The sequence below is a fragment of the Scyliorhinus canicula genome, chromosome 7 (genome assembly GCF_902713615.1).
Source record: "Scyliorhinus canicula chromosome 7, sScyCan1.1, whole genome shotgun sequence".
Taxonomy (NCBI): domain Eukaryota; kingdom Metazoa; phylum Chordata; class Chondrichthyes; order Carcharhiniformes; family Scyliorhinidae; genus Scyliorhinus; species Scyliorhinus canicula.
The window spans coordinates 131707062-131733902 of record NC_052152.1 but is presented as its reverse complement, the minus strand read 5'-3'; the positions used below and the strand labels follow the sequence as shown (position 1 = coordinate 131733902).

General features: G+C 46.4%; 2 protein-coding genes across 2 annotated transcripts in view; one reads left to right on the top strand and one right to left on the bottom strand.

Moving 5' to 3' along the window:
• npepl1 (aminopeptidase like 1) overlaps positions 1-6833 on the top strand; it is a 37921-nt gene extending 31088 nt beyond the window's left edge. The window contains exons 9-12 of the mRNA XM_038802948.1: positions 1530-1653; positions 2854-3030; positions 4020-4130; positions 6117-6833. Of these exons, the coding sequence (XP_038658876.1) occupies positions 1530-1653; positions 2854-3030; positions 4020-4130; positions 6117-6281 (577 nt within the window). The 3' untranslated portion in view covers positions 6282-6833. The remainder of the gene's footprint in view (positions 1-1529; positions 1654-2853; positions 3031-4019; positions 4131-6116) is intronic.
• A 1423-nt stretch (positions 6834-8256) lies between these two features.
• LOC119969135 (piezo-type mechanosensitive ion channel component 2-like) overlaps positions 8257-26841 on the bottom strand; it is a 290064-nt gene continuing 271479 nt past the window's right edge. Inside the window, exons 50-53 of the mRNA XM_038802351.1 lie at positions 18135-18251; positions 16839-16918; positions 14119-14347; positions 8257-8960 (exon numbers count right to left, since the gene is read on the bottom strand). Of these exons, the coding sequence (XP_038658279.1) occupies positions 8708-8960; positions 14119-14347; positions 16839-16918; positions 18135-18251 (679 nt within the window). The 3' untranslated portion in view covers positions 8257-8707. The remainder of the gene's footprint in view (positions 8961-14118; positions 14348-16838; positions 16919-18134; positions 18252-26841) is intronic.

Here is a 26841-nt window from a genome sequence, read left to right as displayed (position 1 = left end):
TGAAGAGGAAGAATGGAGAACGTGGGGAAGTGATACCAAGTGATTTACTCATTCAGAGAGCTAGTGCAGACACAATGGGCTGAATGGCCTCCTAACCTATACCAGTAACCCAACAGCCCCCCCATTAACCTTATTAAAAAAAAATATTTTAAAAAAAATTTTTTTTTTTTTTTACGACTTGATCTTCACCCCTGGTCTAGACCCCTCATGATTTTGAATTGCTCCTATCAAATCTCCTCTCAGCCTTTTTCTCATCAAGGAAAACAGTCCCAATGTTGTCAATCCACCCACATGACTGAAGTTTCTCAACCCTGGGACCATTCTCTGGAATCTTTCCTGCAATCTCTCTCATGTCACCACATTTTCCTAAAGTGTGGCGCCCAGAATGGGATGGTGTATAAGTTGAGGTCAAACCATTGTTTTGTACAAGCTTAACATAATTTCCTTTCTTTTGTACTCCATGCCCCTAATTAATAACACCTAGCATTGAGAGATTGAGGAGACTGAGCCTGTATTCTCTGGGGTTTTAGAAGAATGAGGGGTGATCTCATTGAAACATAAATAATTCTTACGGGGCTAGACATGGTAGATGCAGAAAGGACGTTTCCCCTGGCTGGGGAGTCTAGAACCAGGGTATGGAGAAAGGGGTAGGATATTTTGGACTGAGATGAGGAGAAATGTCTTCACTCAGAGGCTGGTGAATCTTTGGATTTCCTTGCCACAGAGGACTGTGGAAACTCCATCACTGAGGATGTTCAAAACAGATTTCTGGATACAAATTACATCAACGGATATGGAGATAGTGCAGGGAAATATCAAATTGAATGAGATGATCAGCCAGGATCTAATTGAATGGCGGAGCAGGGTTGAGGGGCTGACTGGCCTACTCCTGCTCCTATGTTTCTATTGTATACTTTATTACCTCACTCAACATGTTCTGCCACGATCAATGAATGATGTACATTTATATGCCGGTTCCTCTGCTGCTGCACCCTTTTAGAATTCAACGATGAAAAATAGTGTTAGTTTGTGATAATACTGGTTGAGGGAAGAATGTTGGTCAAAAAGTTTGACGAGCGCCTTGCTGTTCCACTAGTGGCATGGGATCTTTTTAAAAAATAAATTTAGAGTACTCAATTCATTTTTTCCAATTAAGGGGCAATTTAGTGTGCTAATCCGGCGCATCTTTGGGATGTGCGGCAAAATCCACACAAGCACTGGGAGAACATGCAAGCTCAACACGAACAGTGACCCGGGGCCAGGATTGAACTGGGACCTCGGTGCCATGAAACAGCAGGACTAACCCACTGCGTCACTGTGCTGCCCGTGGCATGGGATCTTTAACATCATTAACTATTGGTGAATTTGACAAAATGTACTTCACATGTTGCTGATTAATGGTAGTAAATCATTTTAGAATTTCTTTTAAGTTAGATCCCCTGTCAACTGTGCCATTCTAATATTATGTCTTCTAATATTCTGTCTATTGAACCGTTTCCCATGATGTTTTTCTCACTGATTGTGTTCAGGACAGTTGAGATTAATAATACTGATGCTGAGGGTCGCTTGGTGCTGGCGGATGGAGTAGCTTATGCGTCTAAAGATCTGGGGGCAGACATCATCCTCGATATGGCTACACTAACTGGAGCACAGGTATGTCAGACCTCCAGTTTGTGCAAGGGAGAAAAGAGAAGTGCAAGAGGTCTGTTTGCTTCATGACCCTGATTTCTTCATTGGATTCCAGACACCTTTAACCTTTCTGGTTCCTAGCAGTTATGTGCCAGTGACGATAAATGCGACTTGTGGAGACTGAAATGCTCTTGTTTCCCTCCCCGCCTCAACTCACTACCCTTCCCATCCACCACCACACTAGCTTATTCTGCATATTCTAGCCTCCAGCGCTTGTACATCAACTATTCATTCTCTATCAACAGTGGTGGGTGGTTGCCTATTTGAGTGCTTGGCTGTTGGTGCTGAATCTGGCCATTTTCAATATTGGTGGCAGAGTTGGGAGCAGCAGGAATGGAACACTGAGTAACTCCCTCTCCCAATGTGCTGTATGCATTGAAGGCCCCTCAACATTATCACCTGGAATATGTTAACCGGGCTGATGAACAGGGACCAAATTGGGGATATTCTGGTCTGCATGACCCAGTAGTGTTCCTCTCTGCTCTCACTGGGTGACCCAGTCATGTTGCTTGCTCTCACTCACATGCACACATTGAGCCCTGTGCTCCCAGCTCTGTTCCTCACACACACTGGGACCTGGATGAACCAATATACACCACAAAAACACATGCACATATGATAATATCTAATAGGTTCTGTCGATGGATGTTAAATACCCAGTCGGAGTAATATGATACTCAGATGTGTATATAAAGAAGAGTCGGCCAGCACTCATGTTAGCGAATTGAGCTCTGTGGCGAGCATTAAACAGTCTCTACCAAAGCATCCGAATGTCAGTGTCTTCTTCGCAACCAGATTTAGGAGTTTACTCCCGACAATTCACCCAGACACTCCAGTCTCACCCAGTTCTGTTACACAAAGTTCACTTCCATACATATTGGGAGCAATTTGTTTACATTTAATGATGTAGGCTTGTATATTGATGCAGTATTGCACTGTGTGCCAGTGACAGATGGTTTTACAAAATAAATCCTTTTAATTCAAAGTAATTTTCTTTGCTCCATCTTTTCAGTTTAATTGAAGTTAATCAAAAATCTCCTCCCATTGAGACGGTGTGTGCGCTGTATCAGAGTTCTGTGTTCAGTAAACCATGCCTATGGTCGATTAGATAGTGGACAGTGGTTCAGTATTGTGGTGCGATTGGAAATCTTTCTTTCTGTGCAGGGTGTGTGTACCGGGAAACACCATGCTGCTGTCCTGTGCAACACTGAAGAGTGGGAGGTGGCCTGTGTTAAAGCTGGCCGAAGCAGCGGGGACCTCGCCCATCCTCTTGTTTACTGCCCTGAACTGCACTTCAGTGAGTTCACCTCTGCCGTGGCTGACATGAAGAATTCTGTTGCTGTAAGTTGGGATATTTGGGGACTTGTTTTTGTAATGTTGATTGAGGGATAAATATTGGTCCGGACAGTGGGGAGAACTCTCCTGCAAATAATGCCATGGAGATGTTTTACATCCTCCAAGGCCTTAGTTTAATGGCCCAGCTGAAACCTATGACAGTGCAGCACTCCCTCAACAGCTCGAGTATCAGCCTGGATTATCATATCAAATCTTTTTGACACTGTGACAAGAGTGCTATCACAGAGGCATGGCTGATATTTAAGGAAAAGGCATTTTGAAAGGGTATCTGTCCAGATTAATAACACATAAACAGCACTGTAAAATTGAACCAACTCAAGTTTCTGACTGAGTAGCTATTTCAGGTCTGCTGCACCGCCAGTGATGAGGTCAGCAGAGTAGCTGTTTGCGCCCTGTGCAAGTCCATTCAGTGGATTGGGTTTGGCACCTTGCACTGATCTGATAGCCGATTGTGGACTGTCCTCCCTTTCCATATCAATTTACTGACTTAACTGTTCTGAATATTGCAATGCTTCATTCCTGGCAGGTAATTTTAAGTTGAGCTTCTCATTACATGGTCCAGATCTACTGAGTCCAATGATCCCACACCATTAGCAGTGCTCCCTGTAACTGCTCATTAAGGGTTGCTAGGAACAACACAGGAACAACTGCCCTTGGCCTTTTCCCCAACACCGCCTCCCCACACAACAGCAGAGACTCCTCATCTCTTCATTCAGTGCTTTGTCTGGAATGTAGGAGTGTTTGTTTCCAGACTAGTATTGGTTCCACCTCTCTCCCATCCCATTGGATGTGACCATCACTGGAGAGATGCACCATTGACTTAAATTTACATTGTATGTTGGAGATGGATCACGCTGGTGCCTTGTCCTAGCTGGAGGGAAAGTGGAGCTAACAGCAGCAGAAAAAAAGAGAAACGGAAGAGAGCTGGACTCAATTCCTTGGTTTCCAGTTCATTTTCTTTTTCTCTCTCTCAGGATCGTGACAACGCTCAGAGTTCCTGTGCAGGTCTCTTTATCGGTGCCCACATTGGATTTGATTGGCCTGGAGTATGGGTCCATGTGGACATTGCTTCGCCTGTACACACAGTGAGTATATGAGACAACTTTAGAAATACTTGGGTGGCTGAGAGTTTTGATGTGTGTAGGGGAACAGATGGTGTGTGTGTGTGGATTTGTGGAAGAGGAAGGGAAGAAATTGAGGCTTGGGCGAAGAGCTTGAGGGAAAGTTTAAGAGTGTACACTGTTGAGTGTAATGAGCAAATTAATGTAATAAATGAACTAACAGCATCATCTGATGGGTAATACTAACTCAAGGGTGGAGATTAAGTGGGTAATGACTGACTGAGATAGGAACATAAAGCTACTCGATGGTGAATGGGCAAGTGCTGTGTTATTCTGCAACCCAGCACCTCCAAAATATTAAAGGTTTTTATTTGTAGGCAAGTGGGAGAGTAATTGAACTAAACAACAGTGGGTTTTTAACTGCGCCAACAAATGGAACTAATAACCTACCTGCTGGGATGTGTTGGGTTCCTCTGGCCTGTTTCTTGGACATGCTTCTTTTTCAGTATGGTTGCCTTCACACTACGATTTGCAAAATTAAGTAATACTTGCTATTTTAATTGTGAATCTGCAGCAACTTTCTAAATTTCGAGAATAATTTTCATGTCATGTTTTACATTTTTTTTGCCCCTTTTGTCTCCTATATGACAGGGGCTGGTTTAGCACAGGGCTAAATAGCTGGCTTTTAAAGCAGACCCAGGCAGGCCAGCAGCGCGGGTTCAATTCCCGTAAGAGCCTCCCCAAACAGGCGCCGGGATGTGGCGACTAGGGCCTTTTCACAGTAACTTAGTTTGAAGCCTCCTTGTGACAATAAGCAATTTTCATTTCATTGCCTTGCTATCTGTGCGTATGGTTCTCCTTCCTTCTGGCTCATGACGTACTTGACTTCAGAAACCAAACCTCTGTGGAAAAGGGTTTTTATTCACTCCTGTTAAATTTTGAGCCTGTCATAAGAGCCTAAAAAATAGAAGCAGGAATTGGCCCCTCTAGTCTGCCCTGCTGCTCAATAGCATGACTGATCTGACTGTGGCCTTAACTCCACTCTCCTGCCTGCCTCCCGTGACCCTTGGCTCCCTTGTAGATCAAAGGTCTGTCTAACTGTACATTGAATATGTTCAACTACCCAGCCTCCACTGCTCTTGGGGTAGAGAATTCCACAGACTAACCACTCTTTAGAGCAGAAATTCCTCCTCATATCTTGGTAATTTGTTGTGAAATACTTGCCATTTTGGGATCAAGTAACGGCATCAAATACTTGCAGTGCAGGAACATCGCAGGTTAGATTGAATAAAGCAATTGTCCCATCACGCTTCCAGTTTAATATTGGATGCAGAGTGAAGCTTCTTCTACTGTCCTAACAAGCTGTCTCAATTCAAAGCTCAGGATTTGCAATCATTTTGCACACCTGCTTAATTAGAGCGCTGTCAGCTCTCATCCACTAGGATCTAGGTTGAGCCTGGCAAAACTCGAAAGGCGGTGTCTAGCCACTGTAGCATCCGGCTCATCTTTGCACCCTCAACTTTCAGATTTCGCCTTTTCCACCAACATTCACACCCTCACCACTACTCCACCAACACTCCCCCCTCCAGAGTTCATCATTTCCAGTACTCACGTTTTTAGCTAATTCGTGAAGCTAAAAGTGTTTCATTCCTGAGACTGTGACCAGCCAGTCATTATTATATTAATAATCTTTATTAGGCTTGCATTAACACTGCAATGTAACTGTGAAAATCTCCCAGTCTCCACACTCCGGCATCTGTTCAGGTACACTGAGGGAGAATTCCACATGTCCTGCAAATGTCCAATTTACCTAACAGGACATGTGGGAGGAAACCGGAGCACCCGGATGAAACCCATGCAGACACGGGGAGAATGTGCAGACTCTGCACTGACGGTGACCCAACCCGGAAATCGAACCTAGGTCCCTGGCGCTGTAAAGCAACAGTGCTGCTGACCACTGTGCTATAGCTGTGCAGGGTATTATTTAATGGCTGTTTGTTTTGTGTGCAGGGGGAGCGAGCGACTGGCTTTGGCGTGGCTTTCCTGTTGGCCTTGTTTGGCCGTGCCTCAAAAGACACGATGCTGAACCTGGTGTCTCCCCTTGGCGCTGGCACAGACCACACTGCGACAAGCGAGGGTGATGGGAACTTGTCCAAACGTAGGAGGCTGGTGTAAAGAAGAAGGAAGCTCTGCACATGGTCACATCACTGACACAATGAGTCAATTAATCAACAGTCCAACCATCCAGGTATAAGAGGTCTTGTGCATAAGTGGGGGCCCTGCTTTTCTCACGGACAGTGCTGGCATGCCACTGCGAGGGAGCTCACAGTAACATGAGCCAGAGGCTCAAACAGCATGCGTCAGCATCACTGAAGCCCTCCATTACTTCAGATACAAACTTTAAGGCATCCTTTGAGTTCGAGTCTGTTCAGAATGCATCCAATTTACAGAACCTCTCACTCTTATTTTCCCTCCATTTGGCAGCATTTAGTCACGAATAGTAAAATGAAATCCTGAGAAGATTACTGACATAAAACAACGAAGAAATTGGGTGCACACAAACATTGCCCCTGCTGTACTGAGACCCTTCCCCTCCCTCCCCAATGTAATTAAGTGATGAGAATTACTATACCAAATGGTTTCATTCTTTTCGAAGGCATTCTCAGTTTGACTGAATGTATTGAACAGTTTGAAATGGCTGATCTTATTAAATAATTTTGCACAAGTTCCTGTTGTCAATCTGTGGTTTTATTATTCTGTCTTTATTAGTTTTAATAATGGTGATAGTTTTGATTATCCTCATTTCCCATCTAGAGTGTAAAACCAGTCCTCAGTAAAGGAACTGAATCAACATTTCCTGAAGGAGTAAGGTCAGTGAGACCCTCCCATGACAGTCCATACAGCATGGGTTATTTGTACAGAGTTTCTGTGATCGTTTTCTTCTCACTCCTCACACAGTCATTAAGTCTGACACTAAACGGGCCAGGTAAAAATGCTGTGACTTGGACCTGTATGGCACCCACCTTGCTGTTTCAAGCTGGTTGTAGAACGTCAGGGGCCCTGCTGTAAGCACAACACAAGCTGACAATAGTTTTAAAAGGAGTCACCTTACATTTTTCCAGATTTATTCAGTTCTCAGAAAATATAATGTGTTGACAGTGCCTCTTCTATTTAGAAAAATGCATACCCTCCATTTTTCCTTTGAAGTGAAATCCCAATGTGTGCTGTATAAGGTCTTATAGATGTATGGAGAAGTCTATAAAAGCTGCACCTGAGTGAATGTCAGCTGCTGTTCTGTCCTGAGATGGTACCACTCCATGAAGCACTGGGTTTTGAGTGCTTTGTAAAGCTGAATAATGGAATTTACAGTGCAGAAGAGACCATTCGGTCCATCGAGTCTGCACCGGCCCCTAGAAGGAGCACCATACCCAAGCCCACACTTCCACCGCATCCCAGTAACCCCACCTAACTTTCTTTTGCACACTAAGGGCAATTTTGCATTGCCAATCCTCCTAACCCGCACATCTTTGGACTATGGGAGGAAACCCATGCAGACACGGGAGAACGTGCAGACTCCACACAGACAGTGACCCAAGCCGGGAATCGAACCTGTGTGGATTGTAATGTCTACTGCTGCCATGTGAGAAGACAGCGATTGCAGTTCTCAGAGACCCACTTGTCTCGCTGCTTCTTTAAGCACACACAATTGGGGCAGGAACATTTTGGGTCCATGTGTTTTGTGTTTCCATGCACCTATTGAATGAACGAGTGGGAAAAGTCAAACAGAATTCTCCCATCCCCCACTTTTATCCGTGTAAAACTTCAGTGTCTGCCACAATGCACTGCAGATCAGTGGGGAAGAACACTATGTTTTCTTTCACTGGTACTTTTACGTCTAATACACCACAAATCGCAATGTTAGTGTTTGGAAGTAATGCAACCCAAGTGCTCAATAGCAAGTACTCCAGTTGTTTGTTATTAAGAGAAAGGAAATAGTCTCGGGAGGGAAAATATAATGCTGGTGGAATCAGGTTTTCCACTGAACCAGTAAATCTCCTTCAGATGCTGCTGGACTTATAAAACATAGAACAGTACAGCACAGAACAGGCCCTTCGGCCCTCAATGTTGTGCCGAGCCATGATCACCCTACTCAAACTCACGTATCCACCCTATACCCGTAACCCAACAACCCCCCCTTAACCTTACTTTTATTAGGACACTACGGGCAATTTAGCAGTTACAACGTTTCCCAATTGAACAGCATTTGGTACTCAAAAGCGGAAATTACTGTGAGGTTGCACATTTAGCAAGGAGTTTAGTTATTGTTTATAGCAGTGCATCAATTCTGTGTCCAGTTCCTGCCCACTTATTACAAGCCGTTTTACTGCTGAGGTATATACTGGAGTAAAAAGTTCAAATTCAATGCATTCCAGAAAGAATAAACATGCAGACTTTCGCTTTCATAAAGAGAGCTATAAAAAGAGTTTGATGGAATCCAAGATTTCCTGAGGTTAACGTTGAGTGGATACGCCATTTCCAACGTGGAAAGAATGTTCCGTTTCTCAGTGATAGTTCATTCACTCCTGTTTCTTGCGGTTCATTCACTCCTGCTTCTCGCGGGTCCACTTGATTATAGTTTCCGGAGAACGGTAAAGGAAAATGAGTTTGGCAAAGAGCTGCTCTTCCAGTTCCAACTCCCCCATCTCGCGCACCAGGAAGATATCAGTGCACAGCTTCAAGATTCGATCGGGGTTGGGCAGTTCCTCAAACATGATGGAGCGAGAGATGCCTTTGAAGAATTCACGAACAAACTTCCCAATGACCAGTACCACAGACAGATACAGGCCAACAATCCTGAGAAGGAAAGGGGAAAAATTACATCAAGCTTCAGTAAAAGAGCAAATACCTTGATATAAATCTGGAGTTAGCAGGTAGTGTCATTAGCGATCAATACTCATCTTCCATCAGGCCTCTAAATGTTACATTTATGGCAAGTAGCACAATGTTGTGCACAGCTTCTCAGGTTAGTCACAGATGGAATACAATTCATGGCCCAGAGTTTGCATGCAGCACAGTCAGCAATTTGGACAAAAAAATAGTGCTCCAAATTGAGCTAGTATTGGGAAGTGACCTTTTTCCCTCCTTTCTGCTCACTTGCATATTGCCAAATAATCTGCCATGAACCAGTGCAATTGGCTAACATTTTAGTATTTTAATAAGTAAAAGAATAGTTTGCATCACAAAATATCCCTTGGATGGATTTGAGTGGTAACCTAATGGGAGCATTATTAATCCAGCTGAAAATGGGTTTAATCACAAAATAACTTTCTAATCAGGGTCTCTATCACCAATGAGTAACCTGATTTTAACTAAAACAAAAATTCTGTACATAGCAATTTGTTCGTAACGTTGGTGTACACTAGTCAGTTCCGTAGGGGCTGGTTTAGCTCACTGGGCTAAATCTCTGGCTTTTAAAGCTGACCAAGCAGGCCAGCAGCACGGTTCGATTCCCGTACCAGCCTCCCCGGACAGGCGGCGGAATGTGGCGACTAAGGGCTTTTCACAGTAACTTCATTGAAGCCTACTCGTGACAATAAGCGATTTTCATTTTCAAATGATATATGTTCTAAGAGCCCTGCTGATGTCAAGTGCGAGGGTATCCCAAAACCCAGAAGGGTAACACTGGTTCTTAGTGGTGTATTTTTCAATTTGGTGTACTGAGAAAAGCTCTGTAAACTAGTTGGAATTGTCCTGTCATTGTGTGATCAATTAATAAAGATTTATAAACTTAAAAAATCATATGACGAGAAAGACTATAAATACACGCCAAAACGTACTTACACTGCTGACGATACATGACGTTACCCTTTGGTCCCTAACTCCCTGTATTTCCTGAACTCTTAAGATGCCCCTTTGTTCCCAAACAATATGCAATTTTGAGAGAAATCCAGCAGATAATTACCGTGCGCAGGTTATTTGGCCACAATAGGAAAACTGCCTTCAGTTTCAGCGAAGGTGAATTCTTGGTTTATGTTTTGGATCCTAATCGGCTGCCCGTTTCTGCAGCTGGCTTTGGCTGTGATGGTCGCTGCTACTGTGTCCTTTTCTCTAGTTAGAATTTCATAGAATTTACAGTGCAGAAGGAGGCCATTCGGCCCATCTAGTCTGCACCGGCTCTTGGAAAGAGCACCTTATCCAACCCCACCCTCCACCCTATCCCCATAACTCAGTAACCCCACCCAACACTAAGGGCAATTTTGGACACTATGGGCCATTTAGCATGTTCAATCCACCTAACCTACACATCTTTGGACTGTGGGAGGAAACCCACGCACACACGGGGAGAACGTGCAGACTCCGCACAGACAGTGACCCAAGCCGGGAATCGAACCTGGGACCCTGGAGCTGTGAAGCAATTGTGCTATCCACTATGCTACCGTGCTGCCCTAAATTATTGTGCTATGGATGTATTATTATGTTTCTTCGTTGCCCATTTTGTGGATCTGGCTTTTAGCATATACCTGTCAATTTCCTTATCTCTCCACTTTGAAGTTACCTCTTCGATACCCCATTTTTTTTCCCTGTCACATAGGTAAACACTTGTTTTTCTCAAAATCTCTCCAGACAGCTTGCCCTTATCAACCCCTTGGTTTGATTTTATCCCAATTTCACTTTTAAATCTTAAATCTTCCCCATTCTTAATATTTAAAAGCTTTCAGAATTTGCCTATTGGTCTCCCTGCAACTAAAAATGGTAAAATGTTTAAAAATCTTCTCAAAGGGCCGGTGGAATCAGAAACGGTGATTGTTTTAATCTTGGGCTGTGGCCAATTTGTGCTGGGGACAGAGTCCAGTGCAGTATTTTTAAACCAGCATGAAAGGTCACAAAGTATTGCTGCCAGGTGTAATTTGAGTTTAAAACTCCTCGATCCTTTGCTGTGGTTTGGCTGATATCAGGCAAATTGCACTGAAAAGACAATTAGCGCAACCAAGTGGAAACCTATGCCCCAGTTTTCAGTGCGGACTGCCCATTAACATTCCCATTCTAATCTGACGTCCATGTTTAGAATGGAACTTGTCGCACTGTAATCACAATCTCCTGCTGGTGTTGCTCCAAGGCTGTACTGGGGCAGAATTTCCAGGATGGCCCTGAAACACCCTTCAGTTGCTTCTCCTTCTGCCTTGTAGGGGTGGCGGATGATGCCAAGTGTGTACCATTCCAGGAAAGTGGCTAAGCTGAAGAAATGGGGTGAATTCCCAAGTGAAACTGGGTTCTGCCTTACCCCTCCACCCCACCACTATCTGCCCTTAGCCTTGATTACAGTCCAGACAGCACCAAGTAAATTAATGCCCACATTCCACTTCTCCCAAATTTTATAACATGAAGCCAGATCACTGAATTTTCTTCCTCCAACGCTGTCAAAGGTTTTGTAGTCTTTGGGTATCATTATAGCTAAGTTCTGCCAAATCCTATCATTTGCTAGGAGAATAACAATAAAATTAAACACTGGATAATGGGGGATTTGCTGGTAACATCATGCACTTGCTTGTGTCACACCTACTTCTTGTATCACTGGCGGAATTCTCCGCTCCTCACACCGGGTGGGAGAATCGCGGGAGATCCGCTCTCGCACCTCCCGCGATTCTCCCAACCACTCAAAATGGCGTGTTGCGTTTTGCGACACACCGCTCGGAGAATTGCGGGCCGCCGTTTTTCACGGTGGCCCGCGATTTTCCGAGCGGCCTGCCGTTCGCGACCGTTTCACGACGGCGGCAACCACACCTGGTTGATGCCTTCGTGAACACGGCGTGAGATGCCCGTTTGGGGCTTGTGGGGGGCCTAGAGTGGATTGAGCAACACGACCGTGCTCGGGAGGGGACAGGCACGCCATCGGTGCCCATCGTCAGGCCGGCGTCTCAATGGAATGCTCTCTTTCCCCTCCGCTGCCCCGCAAGATCAAGCCGCCACGTCTTGCGGGGTGGCGGAGGGGAAGACGGCAACCGCGCATGCGTGGGTTGGCGCCGGACAACCTGCGCATGCGCGGCTAATGTCATTAGGCGCGTCGACCGCGACATTCCCGGCGTGCCGGGCCTTGACGCCAGCGACAAGGCCCGGTGGCCGAGTCTCCCGGCACGGCCCTCCTATCCCCCCGGAGGGGGAGAATAGGGGGCCAGGAGAGGCCTCCGACGCCGTCGTGAACCTCTCCGGGTTTCACAACGGCGTCGGGCCTTTGGGAGAATTCTGCCCCACATCTTTATATATGTTTGTACCATGGTATAACAGGGCAGGTACTGCAGAAATGAGACCTAGGAAGTGTTATCGATAATGTGCCCTTCACAGTTCATCACCAGAGGAAATTTGTTTGTTTTTAAAAATCCTCATTGAATCATAGAATTTGCAGTACAGAAGGAAGCCATTCAGCCCACTGAGTCTGCACCGGCCCTTGGAAATAGCACCCTACTTCACCCACACCTCCACCGTAGCCCCACCTAACGGGCAGCACTGTACACAAGTGGCTAGCACTGTGGCTTCACAGCGCCAGGGTCCCAGGTTTAATTCCCCATCGGGTGACTGTGCGGAGTCTGCACATTCTCCCCGTGTCTGCCTGGGTTTCCTCCGGGTGCTCCGGTTTCCTCCCACAGTCCAATGACGTGTAGGTTAGGTGGATTGGCCATGATAAATTGCCCTTAGTGACCAAAACGGTTAGGAGGGTTATTGGGTTACGGTGATGGAGGGGAAGTGAGGGCTTAAATGGGTCGGTGTGAACTTGATGGGCCGAATGGCCTCTTTCTGCGCTGTATGTTCTATGTAACCTTTTGGACACGAAGGGTCAATTTAGCATGCACATCTTTGGACTATGGGAGGAAACTGGAACACCCAGATGATACCCACACAGACATGGGGAGAAAGTGCAAACTCCACATAAGACAGTTACCCGAGGCTGGAATTGAACACAGGTCCCTGGAGGTGTGAGACAGGAGTGCGAACCACTGTGCCACCGTGCCGCCCATATTGCATGTACAGTGCAGCCACCATGCACAAAATGAACTTAATAAAATAAGGTCCATCACTGACATGGAGACTGAAATTTAGAAGTGATTTTCTGAGCCCTAATTAGGAGGGGTTATTGGGTTACGGGGATAGGGTGGAAGTGAGGGCTTAAGTGGGTCGGTGCAGACTCGATGAGCCAAATGGCCTGCACTGTAAGTTCTATGTTCTAATTAACCTGGATTCCCATGAGAATTTATCTTCAAAGGGACAGGCTGGGTTTGCACCTAAACACAACAATGTTCCTGACTACGAGCAAGACCATAGGAGATCCACTACTGCTCAAAAAGCAATTGGTCTTCATTCATAATGGTCCTGTATAAACAAACAATATTTAGCCACAACTCAATGAAATTCTGACAATGCACTGTCGTTTGCTAATCTCTGACTCTATGCTTGTGCTGTCCATAGTTATTGGAGCATTACAGAGTGCAGTGTTATGATACTACTGCCTGATCGTCATAGAAAGAAGAGAAGCAACAAGTTGTCCCACTGATGTTCAGACTCCTCCCTTATCCTAGCTTTGTTTGCCAGAGTCATTCCCTGGTTTTAAGCAGAGTCCCACACGGCTACATTCACATGTTGCATCCAAGGCACAGATATCTTGGGTTTCAGCATAGCTACAGGACCAATGTGTTGCAGCAAAGTGTTTTCTATCAAGCAGATTCTTCAGAGCCAGACTGAGATGGGGCACTCGCTGCTGGTCAGAGAGTGGAAGGGAAGGTGAATTTCCCATCCAGCCCCTCCAATCCTTGGGGCAATCCCTGCCAAATCTGACCATTGAAACCAAATTGTTTTATTTCAGAACTCAGGGCTCAAGTGCCCATTTTGTATTGGCTTGTCATTCAACAAGGGGGGATTTTGTATTCATAATTACCCCATCCCCCCAATCTCTAATCTACGGATAATGTGGGTTCACCCCTCGAGTGCATAAACGGAAAACATAAACGGAAAACATCTTTACCCATATCCAGCGAGGAAATCCAGACTTGAAGGGCTGACTTTGTCATTGAAGATGATGAGTTCCATGTCACTGCAATTCTGGCTCACACACTGGGGCTTCCACTCCTTCATGTTCCACCACTTCATCTTTCCATGTGATGTGTTGCCTGACCCACGCTCCTCCTCCATCTGCAGCGTGATGTTCCTGTAGAAGGCCAGACTGCCTTCAGCATCTCTGGAAAAAGCTGTTGCTATTTTGAAAGCAAAACACACAAATGTCACTCAGTCTTTCCTGGGTCTCGACCCTCAAGTAGAATTGTTTACAGCATGGAAGGAGGCCATTTGTGTCTATACTGGCAATGCAAAAGCAATTCCACTAGTCCCACTCCCTTACTCTTTCCTCATAAACTTTCAATTATTTTTATTTCAAGGTGACCATCCTGTTTCTGCACCTCCTGTTATTTTGTATTGCCGTTCCTCGTTCCTCCTATCAAAGCGTATCACTTCGTATTTCTCTGCATTAATTAAGATCTGCCACATGTCCCAGACTGTTTGTGTCTTTTTGAGGTCCACTGTTATCCACTTCTAAGCGTTGTGTCATCTGCTAATCCTAAAATTGTGCCATGTACAGCTTGGCCAAAGTCGTCAATATATATCACGGAAAGCAGCAGTCCTAATTACAACCTTTGGGGAAATCCACTGAAAACCATCCTCCCAAGTCTGAAAAACAGCCGTTCACCATTACTCCCTGTTTCCTGCCATTGAGCCAACTTCATATCCTTGCAGCCACTGTCCCTTTATTCGATGGGCCTCAATCTTTTTCAGAAGCCTGTTAATGTGGCACTTTATCAAACATCTTTTGAAAGTCCATGTGTAGCACATCAACTGCATTACCTCATCAACTATTTCAGTCTGCTCATCACAAGACTCAACCAAGTTTAGTAAACCCATCTGTACTGTGCTGGCCTGTTTGTTGGCAAAAGAAACCTTGCATGACTCCAAGAAGTCACATTTTCTCTTTATGTTCTTGTGAATTTAGTGTTAATTTAGCATTAATTTTGTATGGCGCCTTTCCAGCCAGTAAACAGTGGGGAATTTTCTCTCCTTCAACCAGGCCTGGATTTGAAATCGGCTCTCCCCCAATTTCCTAATTTTGAAGCACTTGCTTAGTTCCCGATGGCCTCTATGCTATTGAGCACGATTCAGTGGTGATTCTGGAGATGCACAGCCTATTACTCCCACTTTGAAAAGAACTGAGAAGATAAAGTATGGCATAAACCAGGAAGGATGGGGAATATGATGCTCTTTTTATATGTAATAATAGAGCAGAAAACTAAAGTGCACCAAACAAGACACGTTTCTTTAATATAGAAAACATCGCAAGGTACTTCACAGAAGCATTCACAAAGTCCACACACGATCAAAGAAAGAGACATTTGACAGGTAACTAATTGGTTAGTTATAAAGTGGAGAGAGGTTTGGGGGGGGGGGGAATTACAGCTCTTAGAGCTGCAAATGCTGATAGCTGCCAAGGTGGGGCTGAGGGAGTGGGAGGCATGTTCTTTTGTTGTAGTTGCTGCTCTCCTTCCCACCCACAGCTGAGTGACAAAATCATGGGAAGGGTCTGACATGAAGGAACACCATCCACCCCCCCCCCCCCCCCCCCCACCAAAACGCCCTACTGGCCCTTGTCAAATCCATTGGTGGGCTGAAGATTTTAAAATGTGTCTCGCACTCACTGAGCTGGCATGCTCAGGTGGCCGCAGTACAACTGTCAGCCAGCAGGGACATCATGAGCAGGCCTGTCAACCTGAGAACGTTCTGCGTGCCCTTGGAGAGGGAGCATGCAGTGTCCACCGATACATTTGAGACCTTCCCCACCTGGTGAGCACCACAGGGGCTGGAGTGCATAATCTCGCCCTTAATTTTTAAATTTTCCTTTAAAGTTTTCTATTTTTGAACAGTGTAAGGGGCTGTTTACTTATTTATCTGTTGTACTCAAAACAATTTGGCATTCGTGACCTCCAAGCCAGAAGCTGCAGTTCAGCTACCCTGGGGCAGCAGGGTAGCATGGTGGTTAGCACAAATGCTTCACAGCTCCAGGGTCCCAGGTTCGATTCCCGGCTGGGTCACTGTCTGTGTGGAGTCTGCACGTCCTCCCCCTGTGTGCGTGGGTTTCCTCCGGGTGCTCCGGTTTCCTCCCACAGTCCAAAGATGTGCGGGTTAGGTGGATTGGCCATGCTAAATTGCCCGTAGTGTCCTAATAAAAGTAAGGTTAAGGGGGGGGGGGTTGTTGGGTTATGGGTATAGGGTGGATACGTGGGTTTGAGTAGGGTGATCATGGCTCGGCACAACATTGAGGGCCGAAGGGCCTGTTCTGTGCTGTACTGTTCTATCTATGTAAGTCCCACCCCAGGACTGTGGTGTGGCTGAGCAAGTTGATTGCCAACCTGTCAATCCTTCAGGTCAGCCTGTGGCAGGCAGAAAGAGTGGAAGAGTTTGCTGGTCAGCCTGAACTGTGTGGGAGCTTTGCCACAAGAGCCTACCCATGTTTAAAAAAATAGATCCAGACAGAAGCTCTTGGCAGTCACTGGCAAGTGTGCTCTTCACGTTGAGGGAATGCGAGAGAGAGAGAGAGAGATGTATGCACCCTGTTCACCCGGAATTCCTTGTTCACCCCCTACATATAGGTGTTTATAAGAGGTCACTGGAGAAGATCCCGAGTTCGTTCTCTTAACTCACCTAATCGGAGTCGGAAAGCTGGCTTAGCTTCAGACTGCCCTGTCGCTCGAATATATTTGGGTAACAAACCCTCAATTAGCCTAAAATGAGAGAGAATAATTATCATTCTGAATTGTCAATGGTTGTGAGAAAGAAAAAGTGATTGTGGCAAAACCTAATCATGTGGGCTGCAGTCGAACTGGCACCTCTGGAGGCCGGCATTCCAGGCATCTCTGGAGGCCGGCATTCCTGGCACCTCTGGAGGCCGGCATTCCTGGCACCTCTGGAGGCCGGCATTCCTGGCACCTCTGGAGGCCGGCATTCCAGGCATCTCTGGAGGCCGGCATTCCTGGCATCTCTGGAGGCCGGCATTCCTGGCATCTCTGGAGGCCGGCATTCCTGGCACCTCTGGTGGCCGGCATTTCCACAGGTTTGATTCTGACCAGGTGATATCTGATCCTGTGCTGCCCTTGGCTTTATGCCAACTGCTGTGCCGTGAAACAGTAGGTCATCCATGAGGGAGGGCCAAGGGTGGGAAAGTCGGGAAGGGCTTTGGAAGCGAGGGTAGGGAGGGGGAAGTGAGGTGGAGACAGGTAAAACAAGAGTGGGTGAAGGGTAAATGAGGATGGGGTAACACAGCGGAAATCAAGACTGGGTGTTTGGGTGTGTGGGGGAAGTGAGGTGGAGGGAGGAGTCAGCAAGGCCGGAGGAGGGGGGAGTAAGGCCGGGGTGGGGCGAGGAGCTATGCTGGGTGGAGGGGGGAATGAGGTTGTGCATATGGGGGCGGGGAAACCGAGGCTGTGTGTGTAGGGGAGAGCGAGGGTGTGGGGGGAAACAAGGCCATACAGCGTGTGATGGTTGGCATGGGGGATGAGGTAGTGAGGCTGGGTGTGGGATGGTTGGGAGAGGACAAGAGTGATGGAACCGACAGTGGATGTGGGGGAGGGGGGGGGGGGGGGTGGTGAAATGAAGCAGAGGGAATCGAGCCTTGGTGTGAGGGTTGGGGCGAAATTAGTTCAACATGGGGGAAGGGAGAGGGAAGGTGGGGCGGGGAGGGTGAGATTAGGGAAGGGGAGGAAGGAAAAGGGAGAGGAGGAGGAATGGGAGAGGAGGGGAAGGTAAGAGGAGAGGGTACGGTGAAGGAAGAGGTGGAGGAGCAGCAATGGAATTGGAGGGAGAAGGGGACAGGGAGAGGCCCACAGTCACCCAGACCCACCTCCCCATGTCTGGGAAGATCCACCTCAGTGAATCTCAAGCAATTAGTTTGAGATGGGATTGGCATGATAATATTACAGTGGCAACAAGTATGTAACATACACTGGCTCCTCCCGGGTTCCTTCCAACAGCTGAACCAACTCTTTTCTCACTTTCCTGTCTGTGCAAAGCACTGTGTGTTTACCAAAAGCTTCAGGACTCATCAACAGGGAACCGTTCCTGTGGGAATAGGAAAAACAGCAATCAGAAACCACCGAATTACAACACCAACTATGTGTGGCAAACTGATTAGAAAAAATTCTGCTACTGAGTTGTCTCCCAGCTGTCCATGTTCCACACCCCGAGCAAACACATTGATATCACACTGTCCCCATGTATTTCACTTCTCTGTTTAATATCATAATGATACGAAATGAAATGAAAATGAAATGAAAATCGCTTATTGTCACAAGTAGGCTTCAAATGAAGTTACTTTCATGGTAAAAACATGGTAAAAATAAAATTCAGCCGCATTGCGCATGCGTGCACGATGATCGGCATGCATGCGCATTCTGCGAACATATTTTAAAAAATTAGGCCCTAGTGCGCATCGATGATCGGCGCGCATGTGCAGGCAGGCATGCGCAGTGCGGCCGCTATTTTTTAAAACGGTTGCAGCTTTTTGTTTTACAAGTTCTGGAGTGGTTTTTATTCATTTATTTTATTCATTTAATTTTTTTTTCATTTATTTTATGCATTTTATTTTTTTTACAAGTTTTAGAACATAGAACAGTACAGCGCAGAACAGGCCCTTCGGCCCTCGATGTTGTGCCGAGCAATGATCACCCTACTCAAACCCACGTATTCACCCTATACCCGTAACCCAACAACCCCCCCTCCCCACCACCTTACTTTTTTAGGACACTACGGGCAATTTAGCATGGCCAATCCACCTAACCCGCACATCTTTGGACTGTGGGAGGAAACCGGAGCGCCCGGAGGAAACCCACGCACACACGGGGAGGACGTGCAGACTCCGCACAGACAGTGACCCAGCCGGGAATCGAACCTGGGACCCTGGAGCTGTGAAGCATTTATGCTAACCACCATGCTACCGTGCTGCCCGGTTTTATTAATTTTTTTCATTTAATTTATTCATTTTATTTTTATTTTTTCTGAAAGTTGGGGTGGGGTGTTTATTTGATAAAATTTTACAGGAAGAAAATTCAGAACTTTGGACAGATGGAGAGTCCATACTTTCCGACACCGGAAATCTTCACCTTCATCCAACAGGTTCCATTGGAGGAGCGTGTACGAGGGCCAAAGGGACCCAAAACCATTTCCTCCATTTTTGTCAGCAGCAAACAAGGTAAGAGAAAAAGGTGGGTCGTGAAGGTCGGCCGGGTTGGGTCCCGAAGGTTGGCCGGTTGGTAAAAATGGGTCCCCAGAAAAAAAGTTTGAAGAACACTGCATTAAGCACTTCCACAACAGGCACAATGTGTTTTTTTATTTTGGAAAACGTGGTGATATAACCACTGTAGTGATGCGTACTTGCAGTAGGGGATGTATGCCTGTACCTGTAATACAGGTTCCTCCGGTAAGCCCCTGCCGGCTAGCTCCGCCCACAGGGAGCTTGTGTATAAATATGCGTGTGAGTCACTCAGACCCTAGTCTACAGTTGCAGCTGGAGGAATAGCAACGCACAGCAATAAAGCCTCTATTGTACATGTCTCTCGTCTTTGAGTATAATTGTTAGCGCCACAGAAATGCAATCCTGTATATTCTGACTAATTGACTTTCCGTACTCATGTGACTGCCGCAAGTCACTGTGCCTCTGAAGACAGACATCTTATGATCAGTTGCATAAGGCCTCTCATAGAAACATGCACTGAAGTACAGCTGTTCTTATACTTGTAATATGGTTCAAGGGAGTGGTACAAATTAACTTTCTGAAATCTGTAAAAGGAGCAGAAAAGACACTAAAAACCCAGGAACAGAAACATTCAAAATCTGCAAACAGCTGCTAAAAGAACAAAGGAAAACAAAGGGTGCAATATATCAAAGAAACACACACAGGATGAAAATTAAACTATTGGCTGAAGAAGAAAAGACTAAATGAAAAGCATGCACAGGCTCTAAGTAAAATTACTGGCTGCAGAGCAACAGTAAACACAGACAAAGGCTGCAAATAAATTACTGAGTGAATAAAAATAGCTGTAATAAATTTTGCAAACCCATCTCCAATTCAGTTGAAAAGTGATGCATGCCAAAACTGGCAGATGCTTCACTTACAATGATGGGCATTGTAATGAGCGCATTGTAGCACAGTGGTTAGCACAGTTGCTTCACAGCTCCAGGGTCCCAGGTTCGATTCCCTGCTGGGTCACTGTCTGTGCGGAGTCTGCACGTTCTCCCAGTGTTTCCTCCGGGTGCTCCAGTTTCCTCCCACAGTCCCAAAATGTGCAGGTTAGGTGGATTGGTCATGCTAAATTGCCCACCCCCCAAATGGTTGGGTTGTGTGGGGTTACGGGGATAGGGTGGGGTGTGGGCTTAGGAAGGGTGCTCTTTCCAAGGGCCGGTGCAGACTCGATGGGCCAAATGGCCTCCTGCACTGTAGATTCTATGTTAAAACAATAATATTGCAAGACTTAATTAGGAAGCATCAAATGAATAGAGTAGCTACATTTTTAACACTGCTGGGGAGGAACTGTTACTAAGTGTATACCACTCTGAATTTAATAAACAAGCAAAAAGATGACAAAGATTTTGAAAGCCTTGAACGCACATTTTGAACTCCAAATTAATGTCACATATGAACGATATATATTCAACACTAGAATTCAGATTGAAAATGAAACCACTGAACAGCAGTAACGCAACAAGCAGAATCATGTGAATTTGCCTAGCTAAACAATGACCTGGTTAAAAGTAGATTGGTCCTAGGAGTGGCAGACGCCATGGTGAGAGCAAGTCAAACATGAGAAACCGATGCTAAAGAAAACGCTAAATGTGTGAAATGTGGAAGTTGTGAAAGTTACGACCTATGTACAGCAGAGCAATCCAAGAGATACATGATGCTGCGAGAAGACATAGGCCAAAAGAGCTAAGCAATTGCTGACAAAGGTCAGGTACAAATAGCGTGGAGTGCAACATGCACGGGAAAAGAAGGATTGGGGAAACAGTGTTCTAACTGCAAGAAGCAAAATGATTTTGCACACAAGTGTTTAACCATGCAAAACAAATGTATACAGGTGGCCACTGGAGAGCTATCAGCAGACAAGCTTGATGAAGTACTACATAGGATACAACAGGTTGGTTCAGTCAAGTCTATAGGCGACAAATGGTTTGTGACTGTTGCAATGGTGACTGCAGAGGGAAAGTATTAGCAAACAAGAAGTGTCAGATAGACAACATCAAGTGGCTCAACATGGCTATCCTAAAATGAACTCTCAAAAGTAAGATTGAGGCTTTCTGATGGGATGATACTCATACCGAGAGGACAAGTTAGTCTGATAGTCCAATACAAGAAGGAAGATCTTGAGTTCCAGATCATAGATGGGACACAGCATCCACTCATTTACCCTAAGAACATAAGAACAAAGAGCAAGAGCTGGCAATTCAGCCCCTCGAGTCTGCTCCACCATTCAATACGATCATGGCTGATCTCATCTTGGCTTCAACTCCATTTTCCTGCCAATTCTCCATAACCCTCCAACCCATCACCAACTAAAAATCTGTCTTTCTGCTCCTTGAATTTACCCAATGTCAGCTGAAGCAAGTCTAAAGATTGGACGAGTAACCCTGAATGTGCTAATAGCGATTCACAATGTGACACAGCACACAACAGCACCGATGGCAGAACCGATCCTGGAGGACTACAGAAGTTGTGTTTACAGGGTTTGGATGTCGACCTGGAGATTATCATCAAGTAGATGAGACTGTGAGACCAATTTGGCGTCTGTCGAGAAGAGTTCCAGCTGCCCTCCAACCAAGCCTCATTGCCAACCATTTCAGAAATGTTACCACAACAAGTTTATTTTTTAAAACACATTTTATTCAAACTTGTATCAAAGTAGGTTACAGCAAATAAACACCCCGGGAAACATTCTTCCCAACAAACAACTATACAGTTTGTAGATTTTAATCCTTCCCCCCCCCCCCCCCCCCCCCCCTCCCCATCACCCACCCCCCCAGGGCGAACAGCTCCTCAAACACGGTCACAAACATCCCCCACCTTTTCTCAAACTCCCCTGCTGAGCCCCTTAACTAATACTTTATCTTCTGTAACCTCAGGAAGTCATACAGATCACCCAACCATGCTGCTACCCCCGGTGGCAATGCCGACCGCCACTCCAGCAAAACTCGTCACCGTGCAATCAGAGGGGTGAAGGCCAAGACATCGGACTTCTTTCTACCATGAGCTCCGGCTTCTCTGAAACCCCAAATATCGCCACCAAAGGGTCCGGGTCCACTCCCTCCTCCACTATCCTGGCCAAGACCGCGAACACTCCCGCCCAGAATCTTCCCAATTCTTCAGAACCCCAAAACATGTGCGCATGATTCGCTGGCCCCCGCCCACACCTCTCACACTCATCTGCTACCCCCTGAAAGAACCCACTCATTCTCGCCTGAGTTATATGCACCCTGTGCAGCATCTTAAACTGTATCAGGCTCATCCTTGCAAAAGATGAGGTCCCGTTTACCCTTCGCAGTGCCTCACTCCATACTCCCCAATTGATCACCATTCCCAACTCCGCTTCCCATTTCTCCTTGATCTTCACCACCTGCTCGCCTCCCTGCTCCCACCACAACAAGTTAAAGGTCGTTACTACCCCAGATGTGAAGGATGGTTATTGGTCAGAGAAGCTAGATGAAAGCAGCAGCTTTCTAACAAGATTCTGGACATTATTCGAGTGGTACAGCTGGTACCTCCTGCAGGCTGTTTCGTATTTCCACAGCTCTAGAAGAATATCAACACTATCAAAATGAGGTAGTCAGTGCCCTTTTTCGAGTGGAAACCATAGTGAACGACCTATTAGTCCATGAATGGGGAGACACAATGGAAGAGGCCATTGCTGACCATGATCAGTATTTAATACGATTGGTAGAGAGAGCTCACCAGATGAACACGAAGCTGAACAAGAAAAAATTCAACTAAAAATGCCTGAAGTTAGGTACATAGGTCATGTACTGACAGCACAGATGTGAAAACAGTGCAGCGATTTGTTAAGTATTTAGCAAACATTTGACCTAATTTACCACTGGAGCATGAATGACGACAATGCTGGTGCTGAAGTTCTGTGACGTCAATGAGAAAGTAACCATGCAGTGTGACGCCAGTGAGATGGATGGGCCGGGGACTCTCGTGCAGCAAGGACAACCAGTCACATTTACATCCAAGAGCACGAATGCAAACACTTTCATTAGTACCTGCTTGGGAGAGACAAAGTAACCGTGGAGTCCGACCACAAGTCACTTCAAAGCATTTTTTGCAAACTGTTACTATGTACTCAGAGGCTTCTGCAAAGAATGTTACTTAGTTTACAAAGATATCATCTGGATGTGACACACAAGCAAGAGAAACACATGTACATTGCTGACCTGCTGTTGAGACCAGCCCGTCGAGGCCAGCCCCCCCCCCCCCCCCCCCCCCCCCCCGCCATTGAGGAAAGTTGAGGAGGCTAGAACAGAATGTGAAATCTTCCAGTTTCATTGCTAAGCAGCAGGTCCACGTAATCTGGAAATCATCAACCCGGCTGAGACATTGGATCTGACAGACAAATGCGTTGTTCACATCAATTGAACTACCCAACAAGATGCAACTCTTCAGGCACTGCAAGTAGTGATGAAAAGATGACCTGAGAGCATCAAGAACACACCTGTGGTCACAAGAGCATATTGGGAATACGGAGATAAATTGACAGCCCAAGATGGCGCCTTGCACAAAGGAAATAGAGTGACCATCCCAAAGGAGATGAGTGGAGAGATGCTGAAACACATTTACCAAAGAACTGAATCAACTCTGAAAAGGGCAAGACATGTGCTCCAATGGCCAAACATGAACAATGAAACATTTAAAAATATATATTTTTATTAAGTCATTTATCTAAACAGTAAATACAAACCAGCACAAGAGCAAGAACAAACAGGAACCTCATAATAAATAAATAACCAATACCCCATTTCCCTCCTTCCATCCTGCTTTCCCCATTTTAGCTCCTTTATCCCTCCCTCCCCACTGTTGATGCCTCAACTCTCCTTGAAGTGGCTCCGGGCAAACCGATCAACCGACCCTCTTAAGAGGAACTTGATTTTCTCCAACCTTAGGAACTTCACCAGGTCACTCAGCCACACCCTGGTTTCAGTGCACCGAGATCCTCATGAACAATGAAGCATGACCACATCAGTGAGTGCAGTGCTTGCAACAAGTACCACGTTAAAACAGCTAGAGAGCCATTGATGACACATGACATCCCAGGCAGATGATGGATGAAGTTGGGAGTAAGCCTTTTTTTTCCCACTTTAGAACGGATTATCTTATCATGGTAGACAATTTGGACTACAAGGAGGTAGGCCTGCTGATTTCAATGATGATGAAACAAATAATAGTATGCCTGAAAACACACTTCATTCCATATGGCATTTCAGACATTGTGATGAATGACAATGGCCTTCAGTTCACAAGTGAAGATTTCAACCAATTTGCCGCAAATTTGGAATTTGAGCATTATACATCACTATCTGATTAGAAATGTTGAGATGACAGTGAAACTCAATGAAGGACAGGTCAAGAAATCAAGCGAATCTAGCACTGACGTACGGAAGGCAATCCTCAACAGCTCCTAATAGCATAGAAATTATTCCTGTCTAAAGACTGATGTCATACCACATGCAAACTACTCCTCCAATTGCAAAGGAGCGAATGAAACCACAGGTGGTAGCAGGTATGAGTGAAAAGATGAAGATGAAAGAGCAGAAAGTCAAATTTTAGCTTGACAAAACTGCCAAAACTTTTGCCAGATCTGAACATTGGAGATCAAGACAGGGTACAAATCCTCGATGCTCTCAGCAGGAGTCAGCCCATGTGGAAGCTTGGAACATGCATGGAGAAATTGTCACCTTGATTGTACGCACTGGAAGTGAATAACCAACTATTCCGGCACAACCGTTGGCAGATCTGAACAAATCGCAAAGCTGTTCGTTCAAAGCAATCAGCTTGTCGGGGTGAAGGGATCTCGCCAGTCGTACTAAGTGAAGACGTACCATCAATCCCAGAGGCCCACAAATCCCCAACAACTGCAATGGATCAAAAACATTCACCAAAGGTCATAGAGACAACACTATCTGGACAAAGAACATCTCCCAGAAGAATAATCCATATGCTCACTTTCTATTAATAGAACTTCACAATTTAAAGACTATGGGCAGGAATTTATGGCCGTTTCATCTGGTGGGATATTCCGGTTCCACCGATGATGACCTCCCACTGCCGGTTCCCCGATGGCAGAGATGTGAACAACTGGAGAATCTGTTAAAAACAATACTGGATGATCCCACTGCCATAATAAACGGGCATTGGGAGGGGCTTGGCACGGGGCGGGGGGGGGGCGGGGAAGAGGTTGTGGGCCCTGAAAATCCCACCCCATGTGTCCAAAGCATGTGCAGAGACTAACAGCTTCCAATGCATGCAAACAGTGGTTATATAGTGGGTAACCTGGGCAATTCACTGTCACACGGGATTATACATGCAAATGTGTCTTTTGTTTGCTAGGAAAAACACCTTTTTTATTGATTTAAAAACAGAAAACAGGGATGTTTGGGTTCTGGAAATGCAATCCTGTACTGCCTGACTTGCTGTAGTTGTGTGACTCTGCCATGAGGCACTCTGCCTCTGGAGGCAGACATCTGGGCCGGGATTCTCCCCTACCCGCCGTAGCGAAGTGGCGCCAACTCTAGGCCCGCGCCGGAGTGGTTGGCGCCACGCCGACTGGTGCCAAAACCGGTGCCAATGGCCTTTGATGCCTGCCGGCCGGTGTCGGGGCTGGCCGAAAGGCCTTCGCCGATTTGTGCATGCGCGGTGCGTCAGCTACCGCTGATGTCACCACCGACGCATGCGTGGTAGGGGGGTTCTCTTCTGCCTCAGCCATGGTGGAGGCCGTGGCGGCGGCGGAAGAAAAAGAGTGCCTCCACAGCACTGGCCCGCCCGCCGATCGGTGAGCCCCGATCGCAGGCCTGGCCACCGTGGGGGCATCCCCCGGGTCTGATCGCACTGCGCCCCCCCCCCCCAGGACCCCGGCGGCCCGCTCGCGCCACCAATCCCGCCGCCACCAGAGGTGGTTGAAACCACGGCGGCGGGAGAGGCCTCTCAGCGGCAGGCCTTTGGCCCATCGCGGGCCGGAGAACCGCCACAGGGGACTCACCGATGGGCGCGGCGCGATTCCCGCCCCCGCCAATTCCCGGGTGGCGGAGATTTGCGCCGGTCCCGGGCAATTCTCCGACCCTGCAGGGGGTCGGAAAATTTCGCCCCTGAAGTTCAGTTGAATAAAGCCTCTCACAGAAACACGCGCTGAAGAAATACAGCTGTCCTTACACTTGCAACACATCGCATGGTTAGATACAGCATAAAGCTCCCTCTACGCTATCCCCACCAAAAATAGAACATAGAACATAGAGAAATACAGCACAGACCAGGCCCTTTGGCCCACGATGTTGTGCCAAACTTTTGGCCTAGGTTAATCATAGAATCTTGGACACTAAGGGCAATTTATCATGTCCAATCCACCCAACCTGCACATCTTTGGACTGTGGGAGGAAACCGGAGCACCCGGAG